The 19,820-nt window shown below is 36.6% G+C and overlaps 1 protein-coding gene across 4 annotated transcripts in view; it reads right to left on the bottom strand.

Annotated features, from left to right (window-relative positions):
* Positions 1 to 19,820, bottom strand: part of CDKL5 (cyclin dependent kinase like 5) — a 123,974-nt gene that overhangs the window by 72,609 nt on the left and 31,545 nt on the right. For all 4 annotated transcript variants that reach the window (XM_054185922.1, XM_054185936.1, XM_054185945.1 and 1 more), the window contains exons 2-3: positions 3,857 to 4,086; positions 3,275 to 3,309 (exon numbers count right to left, since the gene is read on the bottom strand). In XM_054185922.1, the coding sequence (XP_054041897.1) occupies positions 3,275 to 3,309; positions 3,857 to 3,920 (99 nt within the window). In that variant the 5' untranslated portion in view covers positions 3,921 to 4,086. The remainder of the gene's footprint in view (positions 1 to 3,274; positions 3,310 to 3,856; positions 4,087 to 19,820) is intronic.

Below are 19,820 nucleotides of genomic sequence, written 5' to 3'. Positions count from 1 at the left end.
TTTTTACCTGGTTTTAGGTGAGGTATAGTTATATGTAAATTGATGTTATAAATGCATACAGACATAATACTTTACATAGTATACAGAAATATCAGTTAATATTTTAAACAGTACACACAGGCAAGTATAAGACTTAAAGGACAGATGGCTTTAGGCACAGGATAAAGTAATAAAAAAAAATACACTGCTGGCATAATCTGTGCTAGAATATTCTGGTGCTAATGACTTTTCAGTAGCACTGTACCAATTAGAGACTGTGAATACTGTGGGGAGTATCGCAGCATGCCTGCCCTGCTCTTAATCTGTTATTTACCTCCAACAAAGTCACTTTTAAGATACTGAGCTAGCTGAACTCAATCTGACTCAAAATGACCATTCCTGTATATATCAGGATAGCAGACTGAAAAAAAGGCTATGCATTACTCAGCTTTCAGAGCTTTACTCTGACATGATAAAACTGAGTGCTCAAAATGCTCCTAATATAATTTAAATTTTGCTGGAAGGTTCAAATTTTGAAAGTCAATTGTATATGAAGAAATACAAACATTTAAAATATACTTTGCCTGAATTGAATCATTTGCCATGTAATGCTAAATGCTCTGCATTATCTTCCATTGCTTACCACTGCAGTCTGTTTTCCATAACTTAACAGCAGTACTTTCATATTTACCTTCAGATCAGTCATTAAAATGTTGAATAGCAATAATGTACCTAGTGTCTATCTCTGGTCAAAATCAGATAGAAATACCTCTCCTTAACTCACAGTATTACAAGAAGTTTAGTGAAATACAAACACTACCTAGAGGAGCTACTTTAGGTTTTCTGATAACGTTCCCTTAGCAAAGAAAAAATGCGTATAATAATGACAAGGTATTTGTTCGTTATGCCATTGTCTCCAATTTAAATCCATATACACATACCAATGAAATGCACTGAGGTACAAAGCTACATACTTATTGAAGCACTAGTGGATTATATGTTGGAAAATTGTTGCAATTAGGGGCCAGCTCCTCATTTCACACAAAATTTACCCTCTCACCAATACACTGGAGATACACTGACTTAAAATAGCTGAGAATTTGATCCTGGCAGGTTACCACTATTTATGAAGATGAATATAAATACTTCTACATTCAAATTCTTAAACATAATTGCTATCTTTGCACAAAAACAAAAGCAGTAAATAATGCTGAGGGAACATGACCAAGGATGGCCTGGTATATACCATACATACATTAAAAATACTGCAACATTCTCTAGTTTTTATGCTGTTTGTGGACTTACGTAGTGCTGAATAGGCTTACTACGTAATGCACTCAAAGTTCAACTGTGCTACCTGCAGACAGATTATGTGGAAGAACTTCTTACGTTCTTCACCTATACTAAAAAAATGCATGCTCATCAGCAGCCAAACAGTAAAAAACCCTCACATATCCTTGCATTTCCAAGTAATTCTGTTAAGACTTCATGAAAATGAATTAAATCTTTGTTTTCCTATATAAAGAGGAAAGTTGTATTAAAAACCAGTTCTTGATCAAGGAAAACAACTGCATATACCATCCTGCAATGTGTTTTTTTCCATCTGTGTATACAAGTAAATTCTCTTAACACACAATCCATCATCTACCAAATGGTTTGGCAGAAATTCCCATTTTTAGCTAATTATTGACTGGTTATAGGCCTCACCTAACCCCTCCCCCCACTTTAGCTTATGACATCTTTCATCTGATGGGAATTAGAATCACCTCCCCTTTTCTTCTTCAGTGCCTTTTCTTCAGGTCCAAATACTGGAAACCCTAAGTCTTAGTAAACTGACTTGCTAGAAGCTTTAATAAATACCACTTTGTTTTAGAACTTCAATACAGTTGTTTCGATTAAGCTTGAAGCGCAGAAAAAAAAAAAAAAAGGTGCAATTACCTAAAAATGTATATCCTCCCAGTGTCCTTTCACAGGCTGAAGGAAGAAGCACCTCTCTCTGCTACAGGAAAGTCTTTCCTTTCTAGTCATCTGGTATACTGTAAGGTATTCTTATAGGAACTCAGATAACATTACCCTGCCATTATACTATATTCTCTGAGTACCGAACTCTTTAGGATGAGTCTTTTAGGACTAAAGACATACAGATCTTAAATTTCACTCCGCAATGCAGGAAATCCTAGAAACTTTTTGAGTCTTGGTGAGGTCACCTTCCATAAAGAAGAGAGCTGCCTAGTATAAACTGTACTGTTACTCCGCAGGTGCTCTCAAACTATTCACCCTGAATTATTATTCCATAACTATCCAAAAATATCCAATTTATCAAAGCCATTCTATTGAGTGTTATTGTCTCCCTCAAGCCCAACAAGGCTACAGCTTGAGACAGCATCTTTCCAAGTTCTAACATTTTTTCCCTTTTTTAACTTTAAATCAGTATAATATAGTTATTATTATTTGGAGTGGCTTAGACTATGTCCTGTGCAAAAGTCCTTCTCTGTACATGCTAAAAGCCACCGTAGGAACACAGGCCCTCTGCACAATGTTAACTTTTTCTAGAAAAAGGTATGAACTACATGCAAAATCTTTTTATATTCTTGGATTGCTACAAGTGAATCATTCTATGATTCTGAAATGTTTTGCTTCAGAGAAGTAGAAGTTATTTTGTTATATGACTAACTGCAGCTCCAAAGACAGCAGAGTAGTTCACGTCAGAGTTCCCTGTTGATGAGCAGCAAGTTCAGATACATCCAACTTAGACAGAAGTTAAAATAATGTAGACAGGTTGCCAGACTTCATTTTTGTCTGAAACAGGGGTTTTTCTCTCCGTTTTTACTTCTTCCTCTTCCAAATTAAAATCAACAAGCATAAGAGTCAGTGCTTTCTTACTGCAGTTTTATTGTCCAACAGCTTTAAGAATTCCACATGGGTCCCACTCCCTCCCTCACCATCTCAGACTGCTACTTAAACAGCAGTATTTGGCAATTAATTGGACATTCTAATTGAGACTACTTGAGCACAAACTACATTCCAAAACAACTTTTTTTTCCCCCCCCCCCAAAAACCTCTTGGTTGAGATTAATGAAACATCATGTATTTCAGACAAATATTAAACATCAAAAAAATGGAGGTCTGGTACTAGATGTAGCCATTTTCCTCTTGAAAAACTGAATAACTGACTGCAAGGAAAAACCCACCCCAGCTGCCACATCTCATAAATAGTACCATCTCAGTTCTCATCAAGAGCAACTTCTTCACCCAAATACCAACATTTATCTCTGACTTAAAGCAACTTACTTACCTTGTGTCTGCATTTAAGTACAACGCCATAGGCTCCTGAAACAAAGAAGATAAGAGATAAGCCATCTCAAAGCAGAAAAAAAAGAACAGCAAGATACAACAATCCTCAGTCACCTCCTGGCTATAGAAATAATATTATTCCCAGTATTACTATCCAAAACTTGCACATACAGGTACTGTACTAAATTTCTGCGTGCTGAAACAATTTTATAAAAACTGCTTGGAAGTAAATGGATTTTAAAGTGCTGAAATTATTTTTGTTTAAATATACTTGCAGAGAAGTTTGATAACTTGCATCTCCCTGGTATCGCTGAAAAGCGATTAACGCAGTAAACTTAAAACTCACAAAACACAAAAGACCCCGAAACTCTCAAAACGGACACATTTCTCTTCCTTTTCTTTCATCTTCCAAACTTCTCCTTCCATCTGAGAACAGAACTAGAAGGAACTGTAGAGAATAAACTGATGTTTCTTAAGATCCGCATACAAGCAATATTTTGCAAATGAAAACTTACTACCATCAAGAGGACTAAGTCAAATCTCTATAAAATTCTAATCAATTCTTTATTAAGGTACTACTTACCTTCACCTACAACCCCAAGGATCTCAAATTTATTCATCACATTACCAATGTTAGGAATCTTCATCAAGACAAATTCCTCTTACGGTGAGAGCCACAAAACATGGCACAATAGGGAGCGTCCGAAGATTTTGCAAAAGGCAATTTTGAAAAGGCTCTTGGAGACAGAAATTCCACCTTGATCAACCAGACTTCTCGCACCCTTTCTTAATTTCTAGGTAGTCAGTAGCTTCCTGGGGAAAGAAAAAAAAAGTAATTAGTACTTTGTTTTATTTCAGTAAGAGAGAGCAGTATTGTCTCACAATTGTAACAGACAACTAATTTACTTCTAAATTTTATGATCAAGACAGCTTAGCAGCATGTATAGTGGACGGAACGTATTGAGAAAATGTATCTGACAGAACAGCTGGCCTTGTAATGCCATACTTAGGATGTCTTTTACAATAATAACTAACTTACATGAAGTTATTTTCTACAGGACAGAAGCAAACAAAAATGGTGACAGGAACTACCCCAGTGAGCAAAAATACACCTGTAATTATTTATGTTCTCAGTTTGGTGTATGTTGACAGCTGGGTATAAAAACAAATTATGTTTAGTCAATTCATTATTTGTCCACTGTAATGACAAAAAGGATACAGTAGAAAGAACACTAAACAATATAAAATATTCTTCTACTACAATTTTCTGTGATTGTTTAAAAAAAAGGAAATTATTTGCTAGACTGACTAGCAATCAGATTTAGAAAATTATTTCCATTATCAGCTTATTTAATGGAAATATAATAAACAGAAAACAAACAAACAAACATTTTCAAAGTTTTTTTTTTTTCCATGTTTCCCAAATGTTGAAGTAATTTGTCAAATCAAGCAACTATACATAGGGAAAAGAACAAAGTTTTTTGTGCCTGTCTGTTTTAGGCTCGCGATATCTCTCCTATAATCTTAGAAGTCTGATAAACTAAACACACCAAAGTTTGGTTTTTCTAATTCACACTGCACTTTTCTCCCTAATATTAAAGGCATACATTCCACATTCAAAAATGGGAAAAAAAAATCTTCACCGTGAATCAGAAATATGTAATTTCCACAGCTCGGTGCTTCAAGAACAGGACCACTCTTGAGGAACAAGATGGCATGATAGAAGTGAATTCATTTAGTTAGCTTACGTGTAATGGGTGAGTGTGACCTAATGATACTGGGTTCAGCTCACACAAACGGGAAGTCGTGTTGCTGTTTCACTGTAGCTAGGGGTGCTGGCCAAAAGCCCTCTGTTGACCAAGTCACACATTAACAAAAAGAACAACTCAAGGGTGGCGGGAAATCACAATGACAAGCCTCAGAAGGACACAGGGAGATAATTTGGTGGAGTGGGGGTTGTTATTTTAGAAGCAGTTTCAGAGTTAATCAACCACAGTGTTTGTGAAACAAACTTTGAAAATAAAGCAGTGACTTCCGAATTAAAGGAGTAGTTAGTGGCTTTTTTTGTTTGGGTTTTGGCTTTTTTTTTTTTTTTTTTAATAAGTTACGCGCTCCTTAATGCATTATTTCAGTGGTTTAATTTAGTGTTTTTATGAATTAATTTTTTCTTCACTTATGAATTGTATTAAAATACCCTTTCCTTTCCCTTCCATGTACTATCCTCCTATCTCATTTGGCATTTCCTTCTCACAAAAGCCTTTATGCTGTTTGTCCAGGCTTTGAACTAAGAAATGGGCTCCTGGAAAAGCAGCTGCACCCATCAGCACAAGAACAGAGCCCGCACTGAGCTGCTTCGGCTTTCTACTGAAACAGGCCGGTGCCGGGCACCCAGACACAGCTGGCTGTCCCCACACTGCAGCCAAGTGACAGGAATACTGCTACAGAGACCCTAAAAGAACCGTTAACACCATAACATAAACAAGACACAAGAAAACAAGTCAGCCACGTTCAGAACAGCAAAACTACTTGCAGGAAAGAGAGGAACAGTCAGAAAACATATATTCTGTTTTCCATTAGCAATATTTAATAACATCACCAAATCCGCTACTTCGGTTGCCAGCATTATTCATTGACAAGTGTTTCTAGAAATTAGTTTGTGAGAACATTCTTTGCTTATCTGCTAATGTTATTAGCATACATCGTCTTTCTGCCTTACACTGTACACAATAGTTTTTGGATCTATGACAAAACAGTGAAGAAGCTTATGAGATAATGTATCAAAAACTCAACAAGAAATTTAGATGCAGTTTCCTTTTTCCCTCATTCATGATTTCTAAATTTCTCATATTCCTAAAGCTATACAGGCCTGCAGCTTGTGATCCACTATTTTTATTTTTCTATTTTTAAGACTTCTGCAAGTATTGTTCAGTACGTATCCTATTTTTTAATTGGGATATAAAAGTTAGATTTTTCAAGCAGTTGATCTTCCTTTCCAAAATTCAGTGCTACATATCATCTTCTCCCGTGTAATCAAGCGGTTCCCCTTTTCACTTCATTAAAAGTAAGAGCCTTAGAAAGCTGATCTGCTTGTTACACTGGTGCTCCTGGACTTATGGCACCTACAGCAGCATTCAGATGTAATTCCCTAGAGGTAAGAAGTCTGTCAACTTACTTATCAATATTCATTCACCATCAGTGATACACTTCAACTGGCCCAAAGAAACATAAATCAGCTTCTTGCATTGTCCCCAAAGCACATCATGACTGACAGCAAAGGTAATATAGATGCACATACAAAGGGACTCCCAAAAAAAACCTGCACTTGAGTGACCCACCTCTCCTGCACTAGCTCCAGTCATCTTTGTGCACAACTCTGCTGAGAGCACTTTATGAGAACTTAATCTTGAAATGAAAAGGAGAGCTAAAAGACGAGAAGCAGCATGCAGCAGTAGTAAGGATTCATACCCAAATACTTTTTGCCCCAGCTCTTTTGCCATACCTCCTCAAGCAGGGCGCTATTTCAAATTAGTTCTCTCCTGCAACATTAGTGAACTCAGACTAGCTAGACCCATCCAATCCTCAGACAAGATGTATGTACTTGTTTGAGATCTTCGCCTTCAAAAGCTCCTGAAAGATTGAAAAGAAACTGCTAAAAATACTTGCTCAGTGGCAGCACCCACTGAACTTTCTGGGGTTTTTCTGCTTTTCAAAAGGCACTGGCCTTATTAAGAATGTTTTTAAAATCACTGATTCTTGCAGGTAATCTGGTGACATGAGCTCAAACTCCATAAATGACCAAGTCTTGTCAATGGCAGAGTGAGTAACTGTAATAAAAAAATAAATTAAAAACATAATCTAGAAGTTTTAAGCAAAAAAGTAATTTCAAGAAAGTTATCCATAGCAAGGATTACGTTATTCTGTAACTCAGTGAAAACAAGCTATATTCTTTCAAGCCGAACACTGGAAATAGCAAGGAAAACCTTATTAATAGCAACCACAATTTCGTTTTTTGCACTGAGCACCATATAGGTCTTTTTTAATATGTTGCCTGCTGGCTAGAATGATAACCCTTGCGGAAGAGGAAATAAGGCCATTCTTTACCTCTCAAAAGTTCTCAGTAGGGAAAGAGCACTCATTCTCCTAATATCCCTTTCTGAGGCAGCCAGATTCACAGAACATCAACAACTTATGAATTAAACCAACAGATCTCCAAGATGGTCTCAATGTTACCATGGTGTTCTACAAAATGCAGAGCCAATTCAGCAAAAGGAAACACCATGAAATGAACAAGAACAAATTAGTTTCACTTAATATAGAATTAAAACAGTGTGAAATTTTAATACAAAAGTAATGGCCTTGCAATAACATGTAAAGCTTATATGTAAGAACCAAAACAGTATAAACATTCTGGAAATGAACATACAGACCAATACAACACTATGGTACCTGATCATTTGCATTTAAATTAAAACAATGGGGGAAGTCCCTAGCTCCTTCCCAATTCCTTTTCCCTGCATGACCATTAAGAATTCTAGAGCATCACCCAAAAGCATCCAACTTAACCACTCACTCCAAGGCCTCAATCCTAAATAAAAATCCTATTCATTATTTCATAATCGTCAATAGTTGGGGCAGGGAGGGGGGTAAACACTTTTCACATAGTTAGATTTTGGTAGGGACATTTAGTGAGAATGATAAAAAACTTGAGGTGGACATTTTCACAAAATGTGGAGAAATAAAACTCCATTCTAGAAATATACAGTTAGATTTGTATATCAGTATATCGTATATCAAGTATATGGTTCATTTCATATATCAAGACAGAAAGAGTACAATCTGCACTCTGCTGAAGTCAGTTACACACTTCTAATTGACTTCAAAGTCATCTATTAGCTTTTAATCAAGCTTCTTGCCAGTAGGTAGTAAACCTCTCCTGCTCCCCTAAAACAAGAAGTAAATTTAATTTTTTTATTTGTTATTTTACTTACGGAGAAGACACAACTAAGAATTTCTAGAGGCTGGGTACATTTTCATCTGTTCACTAACAAATCAGCGGGTCAGTAAACAGATGTAAAGAACTTATACCCTGTAAGTATCTGTCTTTGATGGTTATACATTAATCCAAACCCTGGCATGTCTTCTGTCTTATAAGGTACACACATGAAAGGAAGCATTAACCACCTCTTTTAGTCATGATGTATCACTACTACAGCATCTTTCCTTCTCCTCCCCTTTATATGTGCAGTTCTATTTCAGGAAAACCCTAGTTAGAGTTACAAGCACCTGATTCAGTTTTATAGCAGAATATACAAGTGACAGTGTTCAGAAAACAGATGGAGAAATTTTTCTGGATTTATTGATCTATCCGGAATATTGATATATTCCAGAAGAATGCACAACAAGTATTATGAGGAATTACAGATTAGGAAGAATGAATTCAGTATTTGAACAGCTGTGAGGAAGAAGCTAGTAGTAATATTCTGACTTTAACAATGGAGAGAAAAAGATACAATCATATTGCTAGTGAAGTTTTGCAAGTCTCACTGCTGCATTTGGAAAAAAGCTACCACTTGCTGTTTTTCCATTTTATGGAGGGACAGTAGAGCTTCTAACAGGACAAGGTTCTGGAAGAAGAGCCATCAAGATTTCATAATACGAAGAAACCGATAATGTGGAAGTTGAAAAAAGAAAAAGCTGAAGACGACATAAAAAGCAACAATAACTTGCAATTAAGCAAGCCATTTTTCAAACTCTAAGCTTCAATCTATCCTCCTCTGCTCATGAAAAAAATAAATTAGGAATGAAAAGAACAGCTGGTGAAAATAAATACAAAATTCAGAAAACTGTCAAACTTGAACTAATTCTGTAAAAGCAAAACACCAAGGTTGCTCACACAAGCTCACAGGTTTTGAAATTCATCTCCAGTAAAATTTATTGACGTTGCCAATATCATCATTGGAACTTGACTTCACTGTTGTTGGGTTTTGGAGGAGTCGTTTTCCCCCTCCCGCGCCAGCCCCAATAGCTGTTGATATAATGAAACTTGGAAACTCATCTGAACGAGTTATATGATCAAGGGAAGTTATCGCCACATAACTGGCCTAAAAGGCAGCATGCCTCCATGGCAGCAGGGCCAGGGGTGCAGGCAGGAAGAACTTGAACAAAGTTCCCATCCTGCAGCAAGCATATAATTAGGAAAAGGGTTGAATCATCTCCAACTATTAAAGATACCTATTTGGTTAAATTCCTAAAGGAAAACTGAGCTTGAAGACCAGGGCACCAATAACGAATTGGTTTGTTTTATCTTGTTCTGCGAGTGCTCTTCCTTTTGTATGCAAGTAGAAATTCAAAAATAAATTCAACTCATCCTGGATATATGAACTCAATTCACTTCTCAGAGTTAAAACGCAGGATTTATGAGCTTCTCTAACAGCTGTGGCCAACTCAAAAAGAGTGGGTGCTTAGCAGGATGCTTCTAAGACCATAGTGACAAATAAGCACACTGATTATCAAAGCGTTGAGCACAAAAGCAGCTCCCATGAGTCATAACAGAAGGACAGGAAAGACAATTTTGCTTCCATTTTAGTCTTCCTCTCTAATAAGAACCTTAACAAATATGTCTATTGTGGGTGTGACAGCTTCTTACGCAGTTTATGCTGGTCCTTACGCATGCTAGGCGGTCTTCACCATACCTGCAGCAGCTCTGAAGAAAAACAACCAGTGTTCAGAGGATAACACTCAACAGCAACCTGTTAAATCCAAAGCCTTTCCAGTTTCATCTGGCACAAGGAGCCTGACACTTACGCATTCACTTCTATCGAATAGAAGTACCCAACATTTATAGTTGAAGTAAAAGCACACTTCTGCTTACCATTAGGCAAAGAAGAACAAGGAAAAAAAAAATATTTTTTTTTAGATAAAAGAAGCTCTTATTTCATAACAGAGTATCTTCCTGTGGAAGAAGCTAATGTTTCTTTATCTGACACAATATTTGTAGTGGCTCCTTAGAAGTTGGGTCTTTCATTTTAATCTTTCCTTCTCTCTTCTCTGAACACCAGTCTCCAGTAATATGTTACATTCATTTGTCATGCTGCTTACTATTCAGTCCCATATTATCTTTGACTATCTGCCATGGACTTCAAATCCCCAGGCTATAAAATAATATTACAGGCATAGCTTTTTCATTTTTAATAATTACCAAAAAAAAGCTACTATTTTCAAAGAGTTACACATTAGGATTCTCTTTGTGACTCAATTCCCAAATTTGCGTTTGAAGATCCGTGCTTAGAAAAAAAAAAAGAAAAGAAAAGAAAAGGAAAACATGTTGAGCATAAAAGTCTTCCTCCTTTACCACCAAAAAAGAAAAAACAAAAAAAAAAAAAAAAAAGAACGTATCCAAAGTCCTGAGCAGTGGGACTGAGTTCCTGTCCAAGAAAAGTACAATATATTACCTTTCAGGGAATATGTTACAAGCACTGAGCAGCCAGTCAACTGAAGGACTGCTCTAAAGTTTGAGCTCAGCAGGGTATTTGTGGAAAGAAAGGGCCTCTTGAGTTCTTCCATCATGCTCTCTGTTCCCTCTGTTCTCCGGCAGCCTACTGTCAAAAAGCGCGCTGCCCAGTTCCTCTCCACACTGGCAGCAACCACTAACTGTGCACCAGCAATCCTTTGCCGCCATGCCGTCAGCAGACAAAACAACAGATGTAGAAGACCTGGCCAGTTAGGAATGCATCAGAGGACTTTTCTAACTGGATCAGCCACCAAATCTTTCATACGTGCACATACAAAGCATACCGGCTGTCTCCTAACAAAAAAAGATGGAAATTCTTCTAATCTGACAAACTTTCTCCCTCCTACCAACCCAGTTTTGTCTTCATTGTTCCTTGTTCTAAAAATAACTCCCATTCACATTCACTAGTCAGATGTTCCTCTCTGCACTGGCTTTGGCTGGGATGGAGCTTTCTCATAAGAGAACAGAAAAGTAAAGGTGAATATAAAGTATTTATAAATAGCAAATGAATGCTGAAACTATGTTCTGTGGGCATTCTAAAGCAGATCAAAATAACCACAATGACTACCCTCCCTTGTAATCTTCAAATATATCATTAAATACAGATTACTAGTTCACTATCTGAAGTAAAAGGAAAAAAAAGATGCAAGAAACCAGTTTTTCCTTTGAAAGGACATACCAAAGATATGGAACAAACCTAAAAATATAAGGGGAGAGCCCCCCCCAAATTTAATACCAAATTAATAAGAAAATACAATACATGTAAATGAACAGAATTATATTCTAATCACACTATAAAAATTATTCATAATTTCCTCTTGATGCATTTTTCGGGCAAATAGTCAGAGGCATTTTATTTAAATAATACTGATCCATCTTTTACAAAGTTAACCTTGGAAAGAATGCCGTCGAAAGTTTTCAGTAAAGGACTAAAAGAAGCCACTCAATTACTAACTGTCCTAACACCCAAAGACAGGTCATTTCAAGAATAAATTCACATTAGTATGCAAGCACATGTGCAGGAAGCATATTTAAAGAAACAACTCAAAGGCGTTTCATTATTGGTTCTTCTTTCATGAAAGCCACCACAAGTGATTAAACCACATGGTGGGCAAACGGTGTACAATGGAGGTTTTTGGGTAGAGTGATGGGGGGGTTGTTTTGTTTTGGTTTGCATTTATTTTTTTTCCTTTATTAGAAAAAGACTCTAACTCCACCAACCTCAAAGCAGCTTGCTTCAAAAAACCCAAAAGAAATTGAAACCTATAGAATCATCTCTCTATATGAAGTTTTATCTGAATTTGAAGATAATGCTACTATTTCCATGTGTGAAAGTCTACTACAAGACATTTGCTCCAATTTTATAGATTTCAGAGGTAATAGTGAGTACAATTAATACTGAAAATATTTGAATGTGCTTATTTTATTACTTAATAGTCAGGCTTTTTTAATGACGTCTATTATCAGAGTAACTGAACACTAATCATGTTTAAATAAAAGGTGAGTTTTGCCACACTTTCCAGTTGAAAAACCTGTTAAACTTACAAAGGTGAATAAATCAATTAAGTGAAACCCAAGTCAAGAAGACTAATCTCCAAAGTGGCTCAGACTGCATTAAGACCTTCTGACCATTATAATAAGCTGAAGGTCAGTAAAAAAAGATTCACATTCTGGATAAAGGAAAAAAAAATAAAATCCCAACAATTCCTCTCAATTAACATAAGCTTCCTTGAAACAGAGGATGAAAACTTTGAGTCTTCTGGAATGCAGTACCACAGAAACAGCACCAGCACCAATGTATCAGGTACCAAGGGCAATTCTAGCAAGAACCTTAAACTGAAAACCCTGAAATAAACATTGTGTTCAGTGCAAATCCACTGCAAGGAAAGTAAAGCAACAGAGCAATCAATTGTGCTGTTATGACAGATGCCCTCATGCTGAACCACGTGGAACACCTTCAGGTAGGAAAACTTCAGTCTGCTATGTAAATTACTGCAAGCATATTTGTAAGATATATTAAGGTGACCAAGTCAATTTGCAAAACATGTAAACAGCTTTCCAGTGGAGAAAAAACTAGAAGAGGGTAGATTTAGATTAGATAGAAGGAAGAAATTTTTTATGCTGAGGGTGGTGAAACACTGTCACAGGTTGCCCAGAGAGGTGGGAGATGCCCCATCCCTGGAGACATTCAAGGTCAGGTTGGACGGGGCTCTGAGCAACCTGATGTAGTTGAAGATGTCCCTGCTTATTGCAGGGGGGTTGGACTAGATGGCCTTTAAATGTCCCTTCCAATCCAAACTATTCTAAAAAAAAAAAAATATACAGAAACAAACCCACAAATTTAATTTAGTGATCTCATCTAAAAGCAGCAAAAATCAACTTGAAAATAGAGTCAGGCAAAGCAAGGAAGACCAGAATATTATCTTTTGCACAAGATCGTATGCTCATCTCCACCACTGCTAACTGCATCAGTCAATGGATACTAATGAAGAATTCATTTGTATACAAGAAAAAATAGGCTGGGAGCAACATTTATTCATATTCATTCATGTACCATTTGTTTTACCTAAACACAAAATTTAAGTTCTATTGAAATTATAGTGAAACTAAGTGGTAGTAAGGAAAACAGGCTGTTGTGATTTTTATCTGCTTTTGAATATTTGTACTCAAAAAATCTCTTCAATGATCAAAAGATGCACTTTCATCCCATACAGCATGAAATAAAACTACTACAATCAGGTTAGTTCAGAGCTTGGCAGCTTAAAAAATTATAAAGTCTAATGGTTGTGTATTTAAAACAACTGCCCCCCCTCCCCCCGCCCCGCCCTTCCCTCCCAGAAAGAAACAAGCGAGCCACCCTTGTGCTTCAAATTGCAAAGTTGCAAGTGAACTCCAGGTTGGAAGACACATACTTCTATTAGTATGTTATAATGAAGAGGGCTGTTCTGCTACAAGGAAACCAGTAGAAAAACTACGTTCAAAAAAGATGAAAGGAAACTGAGGATCTAGTAACATAATTATAAAGGCTAACAGTCTGCCATCCTGTGCATACTATTCGAGGATTGAGGTGGATCACAGCAAGGCTGAATGGGAACCCTGCAACCAGGCTTGGAGCACTGGAGAGACTTAAAAGAGACAGTTTGAGAAAACTACTGAAATTCATATAATACTTCCCTCTGTGTATCCTTTCCCCTTACACTATGAGTTTAAGCTATAGTGGAAAAATAATTTTCCATTTCTAAACTTCTATCTCTAGTTCTATATTAGAACAGATGAGGTTCTAATCGTTATTTTATTTCTCAAACTTAAAAGACTCCAAATCCCCTATTATGAAACTTAATTGCAAAGACTTTTAATCGCTTACTATGTTCACTTCTCCTCTCCTGTTTATTTCAACTGCTAGATGCATTCTAGGGTCTTGCCTTTAACTAGATGTTAAGCTCTTTGATAAGGAAACTTTTTTTGCTATGTTGAAGGCCTCTGGGTGTTGTTATAAAATAAGTTAAAAAGACGTAATGTTGTAATGTTTGAAACCATGCTATGGTACCAGTTCTTTGTGTGAACAGAATTGCTACGGTAAAATATAAGTCTTGAGGTAAATGAAAGTCTCACCAGATGACTCAGGAAAAAACTTCAAAAACATTAGGAGGCAATTTGATTCATCTCTGGAAACAGGATGTGGTAATAATTTTTTTTAATAAACAACACCGTTTCAATGCCAGCACCCACAATGACTTTAAAAAATAAAATCAACTAATAGTTTCTCTTGCAATTTCAGCCTAGTGGTTTCCATTTGATAGCTGAAAGAAAAGATACTTTAAATCTCACATAACATCAAAACTATCCTCATAACTAAAGTATGAATGTTCAGCCAAACTTCGTTAACACACTTGCAGCCTGTACTTGTTCTATACCTGCATCCATCACCATCAATATACTGCCAAAACATACATACCAAACCAACCATGCCTAACTAGTATTTTTGTCAAAAAGTTTAGTATTTAAAGTAAAAGCCAAATGAAGGAATGCCACAGCCGTAGTCACCATTATTATTCTGGCAAAAACATCTCTAAACTAAATAGAAGAGTTTTCCCCTGAGAGGCATGAGCCACCTCAGGGGGGAAAAAAAAAAGGGGGGGGGGGGGACCAAAAATTAAGACCAGTATTTACAATTTAGTCACTATAATCTAAAGTGAAGAATCTTCCAGATTAGGTGGTTATGTATCAACGGAAAAATATTTAAACATAAATAGGAAATGGCAGGTGCATGGCCTTTCTCCCAGGCAGACTGTTTCACAATTGCCCATAATGCTTCTCTCTGGTATGCTGACAGCTTCTTACATGGGAGATTCCCATGGCAATAAAAGCATGTCTGGATATGTAAGTGACCCAAAAGAGGACCTGAAAAACAGGTCTTGAGAAAAGGGAGATGCATCTAAACAATAAACAATGTTGGCAGGCCTACCAAAGGAAAGGTAATAAAAAAAGCTCATAATCCTGATTTTCATCCTTCATGCCTTTCTCTGTCCCTCGAGACTTTTAAGTTTAATTATAGAGTGGAGAGGGAAAAAAGAGGCAATGCCCCTGGCAAAGGGCAGGAAGGGTGGGTGAGGGAGGAAGGGAAGGGAAGCTAACTCCAGGGAATCACAGAAGACAACAGTAAAAGGCTGGCATACAGGGAAGTTCTGGAATGAAAGAAAAGAGGAAAACAAAAATCTAAGATGACGTTTCAGGCATGAGCAATGCGCTCATCATGAGATTTGAGATTTATATTAGCTTACAAAAAAAAATACAGACCCACAGCACCCAAAAGTCAATATTTGCATAACTGACTTTCCTGTTTCTAATATATCTAGTTACTTCTTGTACAAATACTCTTGTAAAATTAAGGGAAATAAAAGTAATTTGGGAGATCTGAATACAAAAGTCTACTCCCAGCAAATAATTATTATTTATTTCCTGTAAAAGAAAAGTAAAAGAACCTAAGAAAATACGGGCTGGTAACAGTGCAGGGCATACCATGTCTCAGGATTAAAAAGAACTTCCTGAAGTTCAGTTATACCTAGTGACAGAGGCTGCTGGGGAGCTTCCGAGGTGAAAGACTCTTCAAATCAAAAAGATGAAACAGCTGACACTTATTTGCAGTAAGCAAGTTGTAGAAAACCTTATACATATAATGACAGGCCTAAATATTTGTCATCAAGAAACTCAAAGTGAAGAGGCGCATATCGAGACATTTCATCACCCACCACAGGCAGTAATCACAAAGCAGCTGCACACTCACCCCATGCCTCACCCAGCACACGCAGCCAAAGAAGCCACTGCCCAACAGGTAGGGAGACAACGTGTAAGATGACAGTTTTAACTGCACCATATTACTTCTTTTCACTAACATTCTCTTCGTGCTTTTCTAACATTGGAAGAGTAATCTCCACTTTTCTTTGGAACCTACGTAGAATGGGGGATACACTCTTTACTCAACGAAAAAGAAATAATTATTGTAATCTTTGGATTAGATCACTTTGCTGCTGAGACTGCATACTAAACCAATTCAAATGTAAGTTTAACACTTACGCCTCTTGTGGTGCTAGATATGCATTTCCTATGCCTATCTACTCATATTTCAAAAAACTCCAACAAAACCAAACCCAACCCACCAAAATACCGATTTACAGAGCTGAATACCTACCACTAGAGAGACGTTTTGGTAATGTATAGGAGACATCCCTCCCACCCCCAAAGAACAGAACTAAAAGACAACGAAGTAATGTAAGAGTCTCCATCCTGAGCTGGAATTTCAAACATGGATGTTAAGTGCATTTCATAGTCTATTTGCATCCAATTTTCAACCGATCAAAAGACTTCATAGTTTAGAATAACTCAATTTCTCTGCTTGCATGCTCAGATTTTTTTAAAAGGCAAAATACTTTCAAGACAATTTGCACAACAGCATTTTGCAACGAATCACAGCTAAAGTGTTTTTTCCCCACTGTAAGGTATTTACTAGACTGCAGTAATCCTCTGAGCACTTTTAAAGCTTGAAACACACCTTCTTTTGAATGCTATGAGTCAGTTTTAATGACAGTGTTATGTTCTATTGCTCTGTAGCTTATGCAAGAGAATGAATTTGCATTAAGTACCCAACTTTAGAAGCCACCTTCTCTTCTCCATTGTTAACACCGAATAATGGTAAAAAATAGGCTATATTCCCTGCATGCTTTCTTATTGTTTTAAAAGAATGAATTTAACTAGCTGCCTGCAATGTAAAATGGACATAAAATTTGCTATTGTCACCTTATGGATATGTACTTTTTTTTTTTTTTGCAGAAAGCCAGTATACAGAAAAAATATGAAGAGTAACAACAGTTTCATATTTAGTGAAATTTCAAGATTTTAGTCAAGTGTTACCTGATTAGTGTTATTCTTCTCCCTTACCCTGCTTGCAGAAGAATTTACAACAATACCTTTAAAATTACTTAATTTGGAAGAAAACTAACAGTTAACTTCACAAGAAGGAGGATAAAACAGCCCAACATGCTAATTCAAGGGAGGGAGGAAAGGTGGGGAGTGCAAATTATCAACTGGTTTATAGATTAACTTTTGAAGACTGTCACTGCTGTCATGGGAGAGAGTATGCAACAACTTTGCCTTTTTCAAGAAATTCAACAAGAAAAAGTTATAACGCGACATCTCTTGCCGTCATGGGTCTTTTAGTCCAATGTTCCAACCTAAATATGCTTTTCTTTAATTTCCTTTGTCCCCTCGTTTAAAATCTCCCAAGCTCCCCACCTCCCTAGAACAGTACATTATACTTACATCAGGGCATTTATTTTTTTTTTGATTGAAAACATGATTACGCTTCACTCAGCTTGACAAAATGAGGGTTTGGCCAATTTGTTCCTAGAAATATGACTAGCAAATTTTGTAACTGGTTCTCATGCAAACCAACAGCCAAAAGCCCTCGCAAATACACCCACAAGTAACCATACAGACATACAAAGTTGATGTGTTTGGTTTTTTTTTATATCTACACATATATTCACACACAGAAAATGTACATGCACATGCACCTACTTCTAATGACAGGGAACAAATTCCTCCTTCCAGTAAATTTATTTTCTTAGAACTTAAGCTAAATGATCACATTTCTTTTCTTCATTGAAAATGAATGTGAATAAATTGAATTACTTCTACTCTACCTTCTAGAAATCATATATCAGCCAAAAGCTTCCTCCAAATCAAAGCTTACTCTTTTTAGCACTTTTAAACAGATCCCAAGTTGCCCAAGCAAGAAAGAGATAATTTATTTCATATTTTTAGTATAAGTTCACAAGTTGAACTCCACGAGAATGAAGAGAGGGTCTAATGCGTATCTTCCTCCATGGTTGGAAGATCTGCTATAAAAGGCTAAGCCATTACAGTAACAAAGGACACTTTTTCAGTCCACAAAAAGCACCAAGAAAATCAAGATAAAACCAGATCCCCCCACACACCTGCAGACTGGAAGACTGATGCCGTTTTCTGAAAGCTGTACGTAGAAAATGCTTGTAAAATAAAGAAACACTTCTGACTGAAGAAATGATGCATTTACAAACCCATAAACATAGCATCTTACTAATTAATGAAGGAATTGCACCTGTATGAAGGTATAACAGATACACAGATCACACCACAATCTGCTAGAATCCAAGTAGCAGGTAAGAGATTTGCCCAGTATATTGGAGAACAATATTCACTTTAATGAAGATAATTAATTTTAAGGAAAATGTCAACTGTCTCCTGCACTAAAAGAAGCAATTTCTCAAAATACGAAGTCTATCATTACTGACCTGAAATGTGAAAGCAGATTATACTGCCATTTTTATTAATTTGCAATTAAAAACAGAGATGCAAAACCTGACACCATTCTCATCTTGTTTGGGGGTGTGAGGAGGAGGTATCAGCCTTTTTCTTTTACTTATGTAAAAGCAAGCCTTCTCCTGTTTTTTTTTTCTTCCATTAGAAGAACTTCTCCTTATAGTACTTGAATCTGCTCCAATAATAAGCTTTCAACTAACTTCAGAAATATATTATAGCTCTTGAAGTTCAATTAATTGGGAGTAACGGGCAGGGGGAGGGGAGGAATTCATCAGCACATTTTCCAACTATTAGAGACTTGTTTCTTGGCAAGCTGAGAACCTGGCGAACTGAGAACTTAAATAATTTTGTACCCTTAGCTCCAGTGGTGTTGAAACGCAATGATCTTACTTCTAATTCATCTTGTAAGCAGCAGTAGCAGCTAAGTAACACTAGAAATAGAACCTATAATGTTGTTAACTTCAGGCATTCTGAAGCACGCGTTAACATATACACCCATCACACAAGAAAAAGGTTAGCAAAATATTTCATCCAAGATTCACAGATTTTCATACTGCAAACAAAAGCAACTATTTTAAGTCTGCTGAAAGTCAGCTTTTTCTAAATAAGGTTAATTTGTGTTCGGTATATAATTTCATTATTAAAAAGGGAATGTCAACTGTCATTATTAGGAAGACAAATATATTTGCACCCAAAAACCTGAAGCAATGAGATTTTGCAATACTTCCTTCCAACAGTAGAAGACTTCTTCTCTTCACCCATTTTTAAATGCACCATGCCATCAAAAATAGTTTGCATCCTCCTCTCTTGTAGGAGAAAAGGGGAATCCCCTCCCCAGACACACTCTACACGGGCAAGCTCTCCTCCAAGCTGTTTGTAAGCTTGCGTCTACTTCCTCAGCAAACATGCTGAAATGAATGTTTAGTAAAAATAAAGAGGAGAAATAGTATTTAACCCCATTTCAAGCATCCAATTAAAGTGGCAAACCATTAATCTTTCAAAGTTCAAGAATTTAAGAGACTATAAGTTTAGGCATAATACAACACTTGTTTTAGTTGTAACAGGGGTACGCTTATGTGCCCACTAGGCAAATGTAATACATACAAAACACCAGATCTAATTTAATTCTTGTTCTTTTAGCATTTCTTTGCCTGATTTAAATTTATCCAGCTTAGTTTAT

The sequence above is a fragment of the Rissa tridactyla genome, chromosome 1 (assembly GCF_028500815.1).
Source record: "Rissa tridactyla isolate bRisTri1 chromosome 1, bRisTri1.patW.cur.20221130, whole genome shotgun sequence".
NCBI lineage: Eukaryota > Metazoa > Chordata > Aves > Charadriiformes > Laridae > Rissa > Rissa tridactyla.
Note: the sequence above shows the minus strand (reverse complement) of the source record. Positions and strands in the feature narration are given on the sequence as shown.